General features: G+C 35.4%; 1 protein-coding gene across 1 annotated transcript in view; it reads right to left on the bottom strand.

Moving 5' to 3' along the window:
- The window catches only part of LOC107600260 (supervillin-like), a 38,492-nt gene that overhangs the window by 8,542 nt on the left and 14,279 nt on the right, over positions 1-15,671 (bottom strand). The window contains exons 8-23 of the mRNA XM_016292104.1: positions 14,965-15,135; positions 14,637-14,683; positions 14,453-14,517; positions 14,161-14,297; positions 13,500-13,595; positions 11,102-11,703; positions 9,348-9,936; positions 8,036-8,171; positions 6,549-6,593; positions 5,431-5,511; positions 4,733-4,877; positions 3,257-3,352; positions 3,059-3,139; positions 688-843; positions 274-410; positions 39-186 (exon numbers count right to left, since the gene is read on the bottom strand). Of these exons, the coding sequence (XP_016147590.1) occupies positions 39-186; positions 274-410; positions 688-843; positions 3,059-3,139; positions 3,257-3,352; positions 4,733-4,877; positions 5,431-5,511; positions 6,549-6,593; positions 8,036-8,171; positions 9,348-9,936; positions 11,102-11,703; positions 13,500-13,595; positions 14,161-14,297; positions 14,453-14,517; positions 14,637-14,683; positions 14,965-15,135 (2,732 nt within the window). The remainder of the gene's footprint in view (positions 1-38; positions 187-273; positions 411-687; positions 844-3,058; positions 3,140-3,256; positions 3,353-4,732; positions 4,878-5,430; positions 5,512-6,548; positions 6,594-8,035; positions 8,172-9,347; positions 9,937-11,101; positions 11,704-13,499; positions 13,596-14,160; positions 14,298-14,452; positions 14,518-14,636; positions 14,684-14,964; positions 15,136-15,671) is intronic.

The following is a 15,671-nucleotide window of genomic DNA, read 5'->3' as shown; positions in this document are numbered from 1 at the left end:
TAATAGTACATAAACGCTATCTATTTCAGGGTACATACAGTGGTAGTTGGCCGGTCCTCCCAGGATCTTCCAGAACTCAGCAGCTGCAGGGCTTTGAGCATTCACTCCTTCTTCGATCGTCTCTACCAGTGCAGCTCGACAACCAAGGTCGTGGTTCAGCTGGATGAAAGTGGCCAGTTCTGATGCCTGGATGTCAAATGGAACAACATAGCAGTGAAGTACAAAGCTATATGATGATATGAAGAATGGCGTGCATAAGAAGTCAGATGGTACCTTGGCTCTTTCAATGACATTTGCAAACTCTCCGATCCAAACGAAGCAATGCTCAGGCGTAACCAGCAGAAAACTGTCACCGCTGTTCAGAGAGGACACTCTAGGCTCCACTAGTCTGGTCTGGACATGACGTCGACCTGGAGAACATTTATGCACAGTTTAACACACTCAGCCACTAAAACACATACTGCAGTAAAATATCACAATATTACTATTTATATCATATTTGATATGCCAGGCTTAATGCTAGTTAAATAATTGTTCTGTTTTCTCAGAAAGCTGATCAGAACCTATTTGATGTTTGGACTTATAGGATTTCACTGTGGGCGGGGCTTTCCAGCTTGATGCGATCGAAAAAAAAACTTTCCACGGATCACATCATGCCTGGTTAGGAGACAGTGTTAGAGGACTGACCTTTGACCAGCATGAGCATGAGTTTTTTGTAGGGCGCTGCGCTGTTATTGGTCATCTGCTCTGAGACACTGACACTGCGCAGACTCACGCTGCTGTAGCTCTCTTTACTGGCCAAACCAGCCAGAGCTGCATCCGACAAACTGGAGCTCTTGCTCACTGGAAAACATGTTAAAAACAACATTACAACAGAAAATTAAGTATATTTTAATCTTCTTATTTAGTTAGCAAAATTGTATTCATGAAAATGCAAATTTTCAAAGCAGAAACTATTTTTTTTATGTTCTGCTTGCTGAACAGCAGTATTTATAAATGATTTCTAATTCACTTTTTTTTTTTTTGTATAAAAAAAATTAGTTCTGATTAGTTATACATCCCTTTCACTTTTTCCCTTTTCTTTCCTTCATTGTTTATATGTTGTTCTTAATAAAAAAAATAGGTATATATGAAGCAATATTATTTTAGAATTATTTGTATACTACTATTAAATTTATATTAGCACTATTACTATTATTTATAGCAGCATTATATATTATTATAGTACTTCATATTTTTAATAATTATACTTTTCATTTAAATTTTTGTTTAATTTTATTATTTTTTATTATTTTTTTGTTAACAACTGTTTATTGAATTTTCTTCTGGGAATAGTAATATAAAACAAACAGCAACTGTGCAAATTTAGAATCCCACCCCAACCCAACCCTGGTAGATTTTAAAAAAAATAAAATAAAAATTTATAATAATCATAAAATAAAAATATGTATATATAATAAATAAATAGTAATAATATAATAAAAAATAAATAAATAAATAAATAGCAATAAAATAATTTACAAAGATTTTAGAAAATCTGACAACATTAGAAGCTGAATGCCATAAATTTACAGTTTTCACATTAGATCCATGTATACGAGAAGTTGAGAGTTCCATCGACTTTTTTATTATTTTAATATTTTTATTTAGATTCATTTTATTTTTATTTCAATTTTAGTTTTAGCAATTTTAATACTTCAAGCGGAACTTTTTTCAGTTATTTATCAAGGGAAAAAAATTCAGATATTTTAGTTTTTCATCTAATATTTCTATATTATTTTTAGCTTTATTTCAATTGTTGAAAATATTTTTAGTTAAAGGTGCCACAGAATGCAAAAATCACTTTTATAAGGTGTTTGAACACAGTTGTGTGGCCGCAGTGTGTGAAAACAACCAGCCTATAATGGTAAAAATCCACCCAACCATTGTTTTATAATCCCAATAAATCATAAACAGTCTGTCCACACTAGCAGTTCCAGATTTCTCACTACTATGAAGTCATACTCGGGGAAAGTCCCGCTTATTTCAATTTTAGTTTTAGCAATTTTAATACTTCAAGCGGAACTTTTTTCAGTTATTTATCAAGGGGAAAAAATTCAGATATTTTAGTTTTTCATCTAATATTTCTATATTATTTTTAGCTTTATTTCAAATGTTGAAAATATTTTTAGTTAAAGGTGCCACAGAATGCAAAAATCACTTTTATAAGGTGTTTGAACACAGTTGTGTGGCCGCAGTGTGAAAACAACCAGCCTATAATGGTAAAAATCCACCCAACCATTGTTTTATAATCCCAATAAATCATAAACAGTCTGTCCACACTAGCAGTTCCAGATTTCTCACTACTATGACGTCATACTCGGGGAAAGTCCCGCCCATTTGTGACGCTCTCTGCCCTATTAGCATATACACAGCCCTGAGTGAGAAGCAGCGGAAACCAGAAACCATTACTGTTTTCTTGCAGGAGCTGCTGGAGGTACAATGTCAACGCCAAAGAGCCATTAAAAGTGTCAAGTGTTGGGATGCACCAACGAACATAGGAGTCTCCATAGACCGCTGAGGACACGGTGGTTAAATTTCATTTTCGAAGGAAATGTCCCGGGAAAAAAAACGGAAAAGTCCTATACGTTTGTGCTAACATCTTACGCCGGACTGCCTCACAAACGAGGGTCAGTTCAGCGCTGGAGTTGTGCAAAGTTTGCTTCTGAAAGAGGGATCGATACTAACGCTTTGTGCACAAATGTCCAGACTCCAGACAAAGTAAGCATCACACGTCATATTTTGTTTTCCAAAAGAGCTTCTTGGCTCTCTGTAAGGCTAATGTTGCTAAAGCTACCATTGTCTCTGCCTGTTTTCACTCATGCTGCCTTCACGTGCTACCAGAACGATCGTAAATAGGAATGTGGTAGTTAAAAATTGCATTTGGAAGCAATGTGAGGTCACCACCAGTTAAACCGTGAAGCTCCGCACTCTTCTGAAAAGGGAGGCGGGCTCATAGCATCCTCTTCTAAAAAAAAAAAAAATACAAGTGAAGAGATTTTGCATTAAAACAACCCACCTTTACTGTTCAAACGACCTAAAAACGTCTCCAGCTTTTCCAGCTTCTTATCAGATTCCATCTCTGCTCTGGCCTCAATTTCTGCAGCACATCAGGTTTTTGCCCCAGTTATTATGGTGCAACAACAAACTTTCTCAAACTTTGTGTCTTCCAAAGAGGAATATCTTCTTTCATGAAGTGTGTGTTTGTCGAATGTACCTTCCTGTGGTTTCGAGATAGCTGGCATACTGCTCTTCAGTTTAGCAGAGACTGGAGACAAAATAGGGCTGATCACTGCAGAGGAAGCAGCCAGACCTGTCAGGTAAGAGACAGACAGAAAATAAGTATGCTACCTATGTAATGCTGTTCTATGTAATAAAATAAAAAAATCTAAATTAAATGTATATATAAATTGAATAAAAGTTTAACAAACATTTATGATTTGGCTGATTAAAAAATAATGACTATTATACATTTGTACCATGATTTAGAGAAGGCAGCCAGTAAAATGTGACCCTGGAGCACAAAACCAGTCTTAAGTCGCTGGGGTATATTTGCAGCAATAGCCAAAAAAACATTGTATGGGTCAAAATTATAGATTTTTCTTTTATGCCAAAAATCATTAGGATATTAAGTAAAGATCATGTTCCATGAAGATATTTAGTAAATTTCCTACCCTAAATATATCAAAACGTAATTTTTGATTAGTGATATGCATTGCTAAGGACTTAATTTAGATAACTTTAAAGGTGATTTTCTCAATATTTAGATTTTTTTGAACCCTCAGATTCAAGATTTTCAAATAGTTGTATCTCAGCCAAATATTGTCCTATCCTAACAAACTATACATCAATGGAGAGCTTATTTATTCAGCTTTCATATGTATAAATCTCAATTTTGAAAAATTGTCCAGGGTCACAAATGTCATTCAGTGTAACAATAGCGTATATAGCAAAAATCTTGTCAGGCATATTTAGAACAAGAATCATCTTAGACTCTATTTAACGATCATCGTTCAGCCCCTCAAAACCAATTAATTATCTTTGCCACTATCCTTCAAACCACTTGGTTTTATCCATTTGTCAGCAAAATTCTTTTAATAATTTAAAATATAATACAAATTTAGTATGATTGCTTTTTCTTTTATATATTTTAATAAGTACAGGACAGAGTATGTTGTTTCATTTTTACATTACTATATCTGCTACGCTGAATGATGATGGAACATTATTTCACCCATATTTTGACATTTCATTTTACAAAAGTTATTTGAAACATCAAGTAGACACTTTACTTGCATTTAATATGCTTTCTATGTATATAAAATCACTTTTGTAAATTGAATTTGCTGCAGACCCCAAATTGGGCGTCTCGTCTTTGAGTATTTAAGTAGAGGTTTATATAATTTCTTTATATACAGTTTTTATTTTTAACTATTTTTACTGTTCATTTTTTATTTCAATTTAAGTTAGCTTCACTTAAAATGTTTTATTTTATTTTTTAATTCAATAAGTATAATTTTTTAGTGTTACTATTTTGAGAGCATTTTTACAGGATTTTATTTTTAGTTAGTTTTGAAACCAAAAAAAGTATTTTAAATCTCAGATTATTTTTTCTTAAACTAATGAAAATTTAGCAAAAGCTTTTATACATTTAAGGATAATAACCCTGACATGTATGTTTGCACATCCTAACCTTTTTTCACCATTCTGGCAGCCACAGTGTACTGGCCGGAGTCATTGGCCACGCCCCTCCCTGTGCTCTGCCACGCCTCCTCCTGCGTCGAGATCATCTGCTTCCTTTCTTCAATGGACATCTGCTCCTCTCCCTCTTCAAGCTTCTGATTACATGAGACAAAACAGATATGATGTTATAGATCATTCTGATATATTTACAGGAAGGAAAGACCAACGACTTAGACATAATGGACAGATAATTCACACGAGCAAACTCAAATTGTACAGCCCATGTCAAAAGTGCTTTTAAAACATTAGAATATGTCTATCCTCTTTGCTGTTCATACAGTACTGAAATCTGCCAGTCAACAGCAAAAGCCAAAAATGCAGTAATCCTTACTCAAAGTGCTCTGCATTTCCATCTAAATTAGATTTACGCATTTATGCCGCCAACACTTATTTAATGAATGCATTTGCCCTGAGTAAATCTACAGAAATGTGGCTGTGCTGCCTGTTTTTGTCAGAGAAATTTGTGTTTTCTACTATCATCCACAGTGAACCGTGTGTATTATAGTGTATTAGTCTAGAACATTCTAGACTAATACAGATTATCTGGTGGCACAAGGATGGAACAGACAAACAAAGAGGAAATTCAGACCTTTCGTAGAGTTCTGTTAGAAATGAAATGGTTCCAAAATGCACACGGCTCCCTCTTACCTGGCCTTGTTGTCCTACATATTGGCATTTTGGGGTAGATGGGAGAGGAGGAGGAGAGTAGGTGGAAGAAAAGACAGGCTCCTACAGACAGGAGAAGGGGGAAACAGGAAGTAGATAGAAGAAAACAGTGAATGAAAGAATGAGAGACAATGATTACAGGGTGTAGATATGAACGGAAGAAGAATATAATTCACAGAGGACAGAGAATGAATGAAGAAAAATCTGGACCAGTGGTTCTCAACTGGTTTTACTTCAGGCAAGATTTTCACTATTTTGCATTGGATATCAAGTGACAACTAACACGGCCCCAAAACTGGTTATTGTACAAAAATTGAAATCTAACAATATTATTATGAACTGCCAAGACTCAAATATGCTAACATGCTATAAGCTAATAGCATAAACTGACCTTTTTGATTTCTATACATCATAAAGGTTTCCTGTCCTTGGTTAGCTATATTTTATTAATCACATTTTACATTCGTTTCTGCTGACCATAATGCTATCAGAACAGACCAGTCACCTATTTTTGAGATGTGACCCATCAGTTGAGAAGCACAGATCTGGTCCATCTAGAAAAGCAAGGTGCTTCATCTAAAATGTTAAGTGAATTTATTACAGCATGTTCCTAAACATTCAAACAGCAGTCCAGTTTTAGAGAAATGCAAATATTAACTTGCTATAGCCACCTTATTTGTTAACATTAGTTAATTTAGCTAACATAAACTAATAATCAGCTATGTATTTTTTACACTTATTCTTTGTAAAAGCTAGCTAATAAAAATACTATTATTTTTATAATTTTACAAAAATTGTTCATGTTAGTGCACTAATTACAGTAACTGTTAACAACTTTTACTTTTAAAAATGTATGCAAATGTCGAAATTATCATACATTTTAAATGCTGTGCAAGTGTTATGCTAAATGAAACCTTACTGTAGTCTAAAATATTTTACAGTGAGCTATAATATTAGGTTAATTTAGAAGATAAGGCAAGCAGCGTGTCAGTCCTTTTAAAAAAAAGCCAATCAAATTGCAGTTTGCAGTAGCAGGCCAGCCAGTCATCTTGCAGCTAAAGCCAAACTTGTCTAAGACAGACACTGATATAGGTGCTTACCCAGAGCTGCTCAAATGATGCAAACTCTCGGATAACAGTCTCGTCCTAAACACACAGGAGATGTGTGTGTGTGTGAGGTACAAAGAGCTAAAACTGGAAAAATGCTACATGATACCCATTTGGTGTGCAAGACCTGGCCTTTCAGTTTAGGATAAACCGAAAACCCTTCATTCCTTTAACCTTTGCACTTGCTGAATTGAGAGTAACAGTAACTCAGGAACGCACAAGGTTTCTATATAAAACTCAGTGAACACTGAAAATTACACAGCATCTGAAAAGATGAATACCACGCATTTTACTAGACCACGCTGTGAAATGACTCAGACGGTGTAAAGTATAGGTTTCAGGTCTTGGAAGTCAATTCACAGCTTTGCCTACAGGAGTACATGGTGTTACTATTCACAAATTAGTATAACACATCTGATTCACGGTTTTGATTGGGGAAAAAAAATGAAAATTCCCCTCATTTACTCACCTTAAGCACTTTACTTTCTTCCAAGGAACACAAAGGACGACTTTTAAAAGAATATCTAAGAATATCCATTTCAAGTCCTTATGGCACCATTAGAGATGTTGTATTCACGAGTCATTCTTACGTCACTCTATACAGTGTAAAGAATTGAATGAAACATTTGTGCTTTTTTTTATTTCACAGCTTGATAGCACCAGTCACCATTTAATGCCATCAGAGATTTAAATTATTGGAGTAATAGTTCACTACTAAAGTATTATTTTGGAGAATTTGACCTTTACAACAGTACTGTTAAAACTGAATATTTTTACTCGTATAAAATTTCATGCAGACTTAAAAGTACAAAACACACGTCATCAGGACTTAAATCTTTCCTCAATGAAAAAATTATTTCTTGTCACAAGCAAGTAGTTCATGCTCACATAACTTTATATATTCTTTTATATTTTCTTTTATTAAAATATATTTTCCCCACTATCAATGAGAAACCAAACAAGAAAACAGTGATTTTTAACAGGTTTCTTAAAAAAAAAATTGCATCAAAAACACTACAAGGGGAAATCTCTACTGTTAAGTCAATTTAGAAAAGCTAAGAAAATGAAAAAAATATTTTTGGGGGGTTGACTATGTACTTTTTTTTGTACCCAAGTACAATTTCTCAGTACTTTTTACACCCCTGAATATAATTATATGAAAAACAATGACAATATGAAAACTGCAGCAACAGTAGTATTATTTCATATGAATGTAAAAAGTGAATTTATGGTAAGAACATTACAACACTATATTAGTGTTTCACATCATAGACACCACTGTCTATTTATAGACATCACACTGATTATTACTCGCACCCAGACATGTATTATAATAGTGGGTAGCTGGTGGGGACACATTGTGGGAACACTTTACTTAAAGCCTTTATATATAATGCATTATAAAATAAATTCATTCATTTTGCCTGGCAACCCCTGTGATGCATTACCAGATTTGATGTTGCTAGGCTATAGATACTTACCTTTTTCGTAAAGCCTTGCTCCTCCATTATTTGACTACTCTTCTCGCTTGCAGACACCACTTCCTGTTTAACTTCCTGTTTCTTGTTGATCCTGTTTTTCCAATCTTCCTCTCCACTCTTCTTCAACATGGCTAACCTGAGAAAGGGAATCATCAAACGCTTCACTCCATGTTGAACAGCCGTTTACACTGTAGATGTGAAACTCATGCAGAAAACTAAATGTACTGTAATACTACAGCATACAAAAGTCTTCACAATTCAGCTTTCTCATGTGACTTTGTCATGGTTTGTTGTCTCTATTTCTCTGTGTACTCATTTCATCCTGCTCTGCGGGGAAGGCTGGGAGATCTAAAATAGTGCTGTCCGCATTATCAGCGCTCACCGAGAGCAGAGATGACCCAATTTCATTTATAAGACAAGACAGAAGGAGAACAGCTCCAGTCAACCTGCAACATCTAAAGCCATCAGCACACTCCAATACATGTTCCATTGTTTCTTACACTGCAATATGACATAAGCATGCTTTTAACATGCTGTTCATCTGCCATACCTTTCATATACTCATCCTGACACATACAAATTTAGATTTCTAGCTTAAAATTTTTTTTCAAGATTTCGGTTTTGAAAGTTTTTTTTTGAACTTTCTATTCATCAAAGTATCATACAAAATGTATCCCACATTTTGTTCCCATAAAAAAAAAAGTTTTAGAAATGTTTTCAACATTGATAGTAATAAGAAATTATTCTTGAGAAGCAAATAGGCATATTAAAATGATTTCTGAAGGATCACATGACACTGAAGACTGGAGTAAAATTCAGCTTTGCATCTCAGGAATAAATTATATTTTAAAATATATTTACATAGAAAACAGCCGTTTTCAATTGTAACAATATTTCACAAAATTACTGTTTTTACAGTATGTTTTGATCAAATAAATTCAGCCTTGAAATATCTTTCAAAACATTTAGAAATCTTACTGACCCCAAGCTTTTGAATGATAGTGTATTTAAATTCTTTCATTTTATTTCTTAAAATTATATGTTAGTAACAAAATATACAGTATGTTACTTTGTAGCCAGAGACAAGTTTGTTAGGGTAAATAAAAATACATAAAGACTACTGTTGAGCCCTGGACAATCATTTTGAAAGGTTTATTACTTAATTAAAAAAAAAATGTTATAGTGAAAAATAGGATTTTTTCTTCCAAAATTGACGCTAATATGCCATATTTTGTGTGAATTACTATACATAGGATTTGCATACTGCATGTATGATGACTTACAACATAAAAGCGAAGTAACCAGCACACACCTTTCTTTGATTGACATAGATGTCATGGCCTCTGGATCTTCGTGGATCTCTGGCCTTTGGTCTTTGGAGACGACGAGTTCAGAGGGGCCGTATTTTCCCAGGATCTCCTCTTGGGGCTGTGTTGGAGGTGGTATGAAGCACTGGGGTTTGGGCTGGGTTTGAGGGGGTATCTTGGGTTGAGGGGGAATGTAGGCATGTGACTGAGGTGGAAGGAAGGATTGCGGTTTGGGCTGCGTCTGCGGCGGGACCCTGGGTTGCACCTGCCGCTGGGGTTCAGGGAACAGCTGGGTTTGCCATGGAGGAGCCTGAGAGTCAACGTGGATGTGAGGCTGAGAGTCAGAAATGAGGTGTGTTTGTGGTTTGGCCCGTGTCTGTGGTGGTGTCGGCGGGCTGTAGGGTTGTGTTTGAGGTCTAGCGTGGGTTGGTGTGTCGATTTGAGGGTGCTGCGCTGGTTTTTGTTGAGGCTGCGGAGGCGTGTAGGACTGGGGTTGTTGGAGGTAAGTGAGAGTGTTTGAGGTGTGTGAAGAACTTCTGGAGGAGACCGCAGCTGTGCTCACCGTCCTCACGGGAATGCTGGGATCAGAGACATCTGGAGAAACACATTGAGATCCAGCATGAGAGCAAATACACATACAACGAGACTTGCAGGTTAAATCCCACAAAAGCTGTCAGAAACATGTCCATTTCTCCACAAAAAGAAAAAAAAATTCTTAATGCAAAATATAAGCATTTTTTTTTAGGAGTTTTAAGATTTGCTTGTATTGTGACATTAAATCTTTTTGTGAATTTTAATTGAACACCCACTAAATCTCCATTAATGTAATGCAAAAAAAAACAATTACATTTTACATTAGAATGTATTTTGTTTTACATCATGGTAGTATTTGTTGTACTACCTTTCAATGCAATGGCATTAATTATTTTTCAACTAAGCTGATTTTATACTGATTTACTTCAATAAAAAAAAATGTACTTCAATATTTTGTACTTTAATACAGTAAATGCTTTATAGGTTTGAGAATCATTACTCAAATAAAATAAAATAAAGGAGGTGAAATTATGAATTTGCACATAACATCCTTGACAGAATTATTATTATTATTATTAATAATAATAATTAAAAAAAATGTTACATCAATATTTTGTAATATTATATTGTCAATACAGTAAAAAATACATATACATTTCAATATCTAATGAAAATCATATTTGAAAAAAAAGAGTATTACATTCATGACAATTAGAAAAAAAAAAGATTTATTTGATTTTTTTTTTTGAGGGGGTGGGGGGTGGAATTATGAACTGTATATGACAAAATAGACTACATTCATGAGACTATAAGCAGAGGCATTATATCAGTACTAATTAAATCAGATGAAATCAAAAACAGCTCAGCGCTAACATACCATTCAAATATTTGCATCAATCCATCCAGTTAATAGACAAATGTGTGTGTAGCCACAGCTATTCAATGCAGCAGATAAAGAAAAAAAAATCATAAAATCTAGAAATGCATTACACCATCTGCTTACACACACACACACACACACACACACACACACACACACACACACAAAATACATAAAGACTACTGTTGAGCCCTGGACAATCATTTTGAAAGGTTTATTACTTAATTAAAAAAAAAATGTTATAGTGAAAAATAGGATTTTTTCTTCCAAAATTGACGCTAATATGCCATATTTTGTGTGAATTACTATACATAGGATTTGCATACTGTATGTATGATGACTTACAACATAAAAGCGAAGTAACCAGCACACACCTTTCTTTGATTGACATAGATGTCATGGCCTCTGGATCTTCGTGGATCTCTGGCCTTTGGTCTTTGGAGACGACGAGTTCAGAGGGGCCGTATTTTCCCAGGATCTCCTCTTGGGGCTGTGTTGGAGGTGGTATGAAGCACTGGGGTTTGGGCTGGGTTTGAGGGGGTATCTTGGGTTGAGGGGGAATGTAGGCATGTGACTGAGGTGGAAGGAAGGATTGCGGTTTGGGCTGCGTCTGCGGCGGGACCCTGGGTTGCACCTGCCGCTGGGGTTCAGGGAACAGCTGGGTTTGCCATGGAGGAGCCTGAGAGTCAACGTGGATGTGAGGCTGAGAGTCAGAAATGAGGTGTGTTTGTGGTTTGGCCCGTGTCTGTGGTGGTGTCGGCGGGCTGTAGGGTTGTGTTTGAGGTCTAGCGTGGGTTGGTGTGTCGATTTGAGGGTGCTGCGCTGGTTTTTGTTGAGGCTGCGGAGGCGTGTAGGACTGGGGTTGTTGGAGGTAAGTGAGAGTGTTTGAGGTGTGTGAAGAACTTCTGGAGGAGACCGCAGCTGTGCTCACCGTCCTCACGGGAATGCTGGGATCAGAGACATCTGGAGAAACACATTGAGATCCAGCATGAGAGCAAATACACATACAACGAGACTTGCAGGTTAAATCCCACAAAAGCTGTCAGAAACATGTCCATTTCTCCACAAAAAGAAAAAAAAATTCTTAATGCAAAATATAAGCATTTTTTTTTAGGAGTTTTAAGATTTGCTTGTATTGTGACATTAAATCTTTTTGTGAATTTTAATTGAACACCCACTAAATCTCCATTAATGTAATGCAAAAAAAAACAATTACATTTTACATTAGAATGTATTTTGTTTTACATCATGGTAGTATTTGTTGTACTACCTTTCAATGCAATGGCATTAATTATTTTTCAACTAAGCTGATTTTATACTGATTTACTTCAATAAAAAAAAATGTACTTCAATATTTTGTACTTTAATACAGTAAATGCTTTATAGGTTTGAGAATCATTACTCAAATAAAATAAAATAAAGGAGGTGAAATTATGAATTTGCACATAACATCCTTGACAGAATTATTATTATTATTATTAATAATAATAATTAAAAAAAATGTTACATCAATATTTTGTAATATTATATTGTCAATACAGTAAAAAATACATATACATTTCAATATCTAATGAAAATCATATTTGAAAAAAAAGAGTATTACATTCATGACAATTAGAAAAAAAAAAGATTTATTTGATTTTTTTTTTTGAGGGGGTGGGGGGTGGAATTATGAACTGTATATGACAAAATAGACTACATTCATGAGACTATAAGCAGAGGCATTATATCAGTACTAATTAAATCAGATGAAATCAAAAACAGCTCAGCGCTAACATACCATTCAAATATTTGCATCAATCCATCCAGTTAATAGACAAATGTGTGTGTAGCCACAGCTATTCAATGCAGCAGATAAAGAAAAAAAAATCATAAAATCTAGAAATGCATTACACCATCTGCTTACACACACACACACACACACACACACACACACACACACACACACATGTTGTTTCAATCAGATAATTTCACCCTAATAAACACACACAAACAGAGTTCAACTCACTCCCTGGTCAATATTCCAGTCCACATTCTCAGTTTTAAAAAGACATAGGACTCACATGCATTGGTGTTGTGCTTTTGTACTTGTAATTTAATTTCATTGATTTTCTCTCTCTTTGCCTTTCTAGTTTAAGTGAATCTCTCACCCTGTCACGCTCATATAACTGTTGACAGACAGGTGACACCTCTGACATTTCAAAGCACATAGAGAATGCCAAATGTATTTTGCTACTTACCATGTGGCTGTTTACAGCTAATCTGGGTGACAACTCGCTAATGTAGACACCCAAAACATCTGCACATGCTCACACACACACATTAAAATACTCTTACTTTTTCATACACACAGGCACTTGCTCACATTTCAAAATCACAGAACTGCATAACCTCATAATTGCATGCCAGACATTCCGTTTTCACACTCCCAACAACAATTTACAACAGAACGTTCAATCCACCAGCAGATGGCGGACTGGCACAAAGATTCCCACAGAGACTTGCGACATTTAGAGACCTGATTAATCTAATGCACCGGTCAATGAATGAACCGGGCAATTTGTCTCTTTCTTCTAAGTATGGTCTGAATTCTCTATTAATATGCAATCATGCTGTCAAAGAACACACTGTTCAGTTTCCATAAAAAGTTCAAGTCAAGCAATGAACAAATTAAGAAACAGCATGCAGCCCAAGACGACAAGGCCTATATCCTCATATATACACAAAATAATTCAAATGATACCTGAAACTAGTCATGGAAGTGCTGACTACAGCAGGACTGGGGATTCTGGGAGCAGTGGTTTGAATAATGATGACTTGAGAAGGGGGAGCGGGGGAACTTTACAGGAGGACAAAAACAAAAAAGTAATGTAGAGTGAAGTAAACAAGAATCAGAGCAAAAGGGGTGTATAAGCAATCATCAAAACATCAGGGTCAATGTAAAAAATTCTGCATCAAATAAGTGATTATGGGAATGTGAGTAGACAATGATGGGTTTATCCCTTAAAGGAATAATTCACCCACAATGAAAATTATATTTCTCTCCCTCATGTTGTTCTTCCCCCCCATATGCAGTAATTTTTCCAAAAACACAAAAGTAAAAATTTCATGCTGCTCTTTTACAAAAGTTCCTAATGACCACAAGCTCCAAAAACTCTACCAAAGTAGACCATATGAGCTTAATTCATACAAAATAAAATACAAACTTCAAGTCATTATTTGTTAATAATTCTTCCTTCATCAGAATTGTCTTTGTGTTCCAGGGAAAACACAACAACATGAAGGTAAGTCCACAGAATTTGTCACTTTTCGCCAAACATTTTTTTTTTTATTGTAGTTAAGAGATTCGTTTAATGATATGAAAACTAGGTCCTTTACATAACCAAAAGTAGGAAATGACTTACGTAGCAGCAATGACAACTTCCTCTGTCGTGACCGGCTGTGTCCGTGAACGATCCTGCACTCGTCTGAGTCTCCGCTCAACCGCAGCATTGCGTGATCGAGGTTTGGGGACACCTCCCTCTAAAGTCTTCTCCAGCTCCTGCAAGACAAGAGGTCAAACAAAGTTTGGTTATTATGCAAATGTATTGGCACTTTTATGCTATAAATAATATATATTCTGTACATGTGTTTTTGTAATCATTAGTTTCATGTGATTTCATATAACAAGTTGTGTATGCTAAAGAGATTTTGTACCCTGAAAAGAGATCTCTTGGCTGCTACGCTCATTTTAGCTCGTTCATCCATTTTTTCTTCATCCACTAGACAAAAAAAAGAGGGTTAAACTTAAGTTACTGGATATACTGTTTATAGAATGGTTGTATAAAAGAATGACTATGGCAAAATCACAGCTGCTGATATTTGGTTTGATATTGCTTACATTTTGACTCGCATTCTGTACATTGAAGCTCTGGGCTAAGACGGGACCTGAATATAAAAGTACAAAAAGAACAAAAAATAATTGACCCTGAGGATTCAAGTGTTATGGTATGATGACTAAAGAAAAGAAAAATTAACTACATAGCTAGAACAAATGCACATTTCAGATACTAATTTAACCTGTCTAAAATGCCTTTTATATCCAAATTCAGATAAGTAGATTTATTAAAAGACTGAGGGATACTCAAGTATAAAACAATTACAATTTACCACTACTGATAATAAATTAGTAGTTTCAGTACAACACCAGACTTCCTGTTTCACTGTACCTATCAGACTCCAGCCTTTCGGCTGATGTGATTGGCTGGGTTCTAAACCTCTCAGATGACTTCCTGTCATCTCCAGGGGAAATGTAACGTCTGGGCCGACGTGCTCCTCTCTCCCGGTCACTGTTGACAACTGGATCGATCTCCATGGGAACCTGGTCTCCTTTAGACTCCCTTTGTTAGACAGGAAAGATTGTCTTAACAAAAGAAACACATTTTTCAGAATGTGTTTAGTACCGAGAATCTAAAGCAACATTCGCAGAATAGAAACATCTGCAGAAAAAAGAAAAAAACTTGTTCACACAAAAAAGATCTCGGGTCATTTTAGGGGATCCACAGTTGAGACTGAATTTTATCTTTATTAAATACAAAACGCTGCAACAAAGCTAGTTTAGATAAGTCAGTCTGGGTTATCCCAATTCCCCCAAATTTTGGAGCAATACAGCATCAAATCAATCATAAAAATCAACAAATCACACAATACATTTTATTTATCAATGATAATCATGCATTTGATGAAGATAAAATCAAATTTCTTCACGCAATGACAAGGCAAGGTTAAGATCAAGCAGTTTGTACCATGGCATCCAATCTACAAAACCGCATCCTGATGCCCATTTACTGTGGTTAGAGGAGATTAGATTAAGTGATTTAAATGCAAAGTCATTGATGAAGCCAACACTCCTTCATTCAGACTTAGCTGCTTGGAT

This window comes from Sinocyclocheilus grahami, unplaced genomic scaffold (genome assembly GCF_001515645.1).
Source record: "Sinocyclocheilus grahami isolate Dianchi unplaced genomic scaffold, SAMN03320097.WGS_v1.1 scaffold280.1, whole genome shotgun sequence".
In the NCBI taxonomy this organism is placed as follows: Eukaryota; Metazoa; Chordata; class Actinopteri; order Cypriniformes; family Cyprinidae; genus Sinocyclocheilus; species Sinocyclocheilus grahami.
This window is presented reverse-complemented; position numbering and strand designations above follow the sequence as displayed.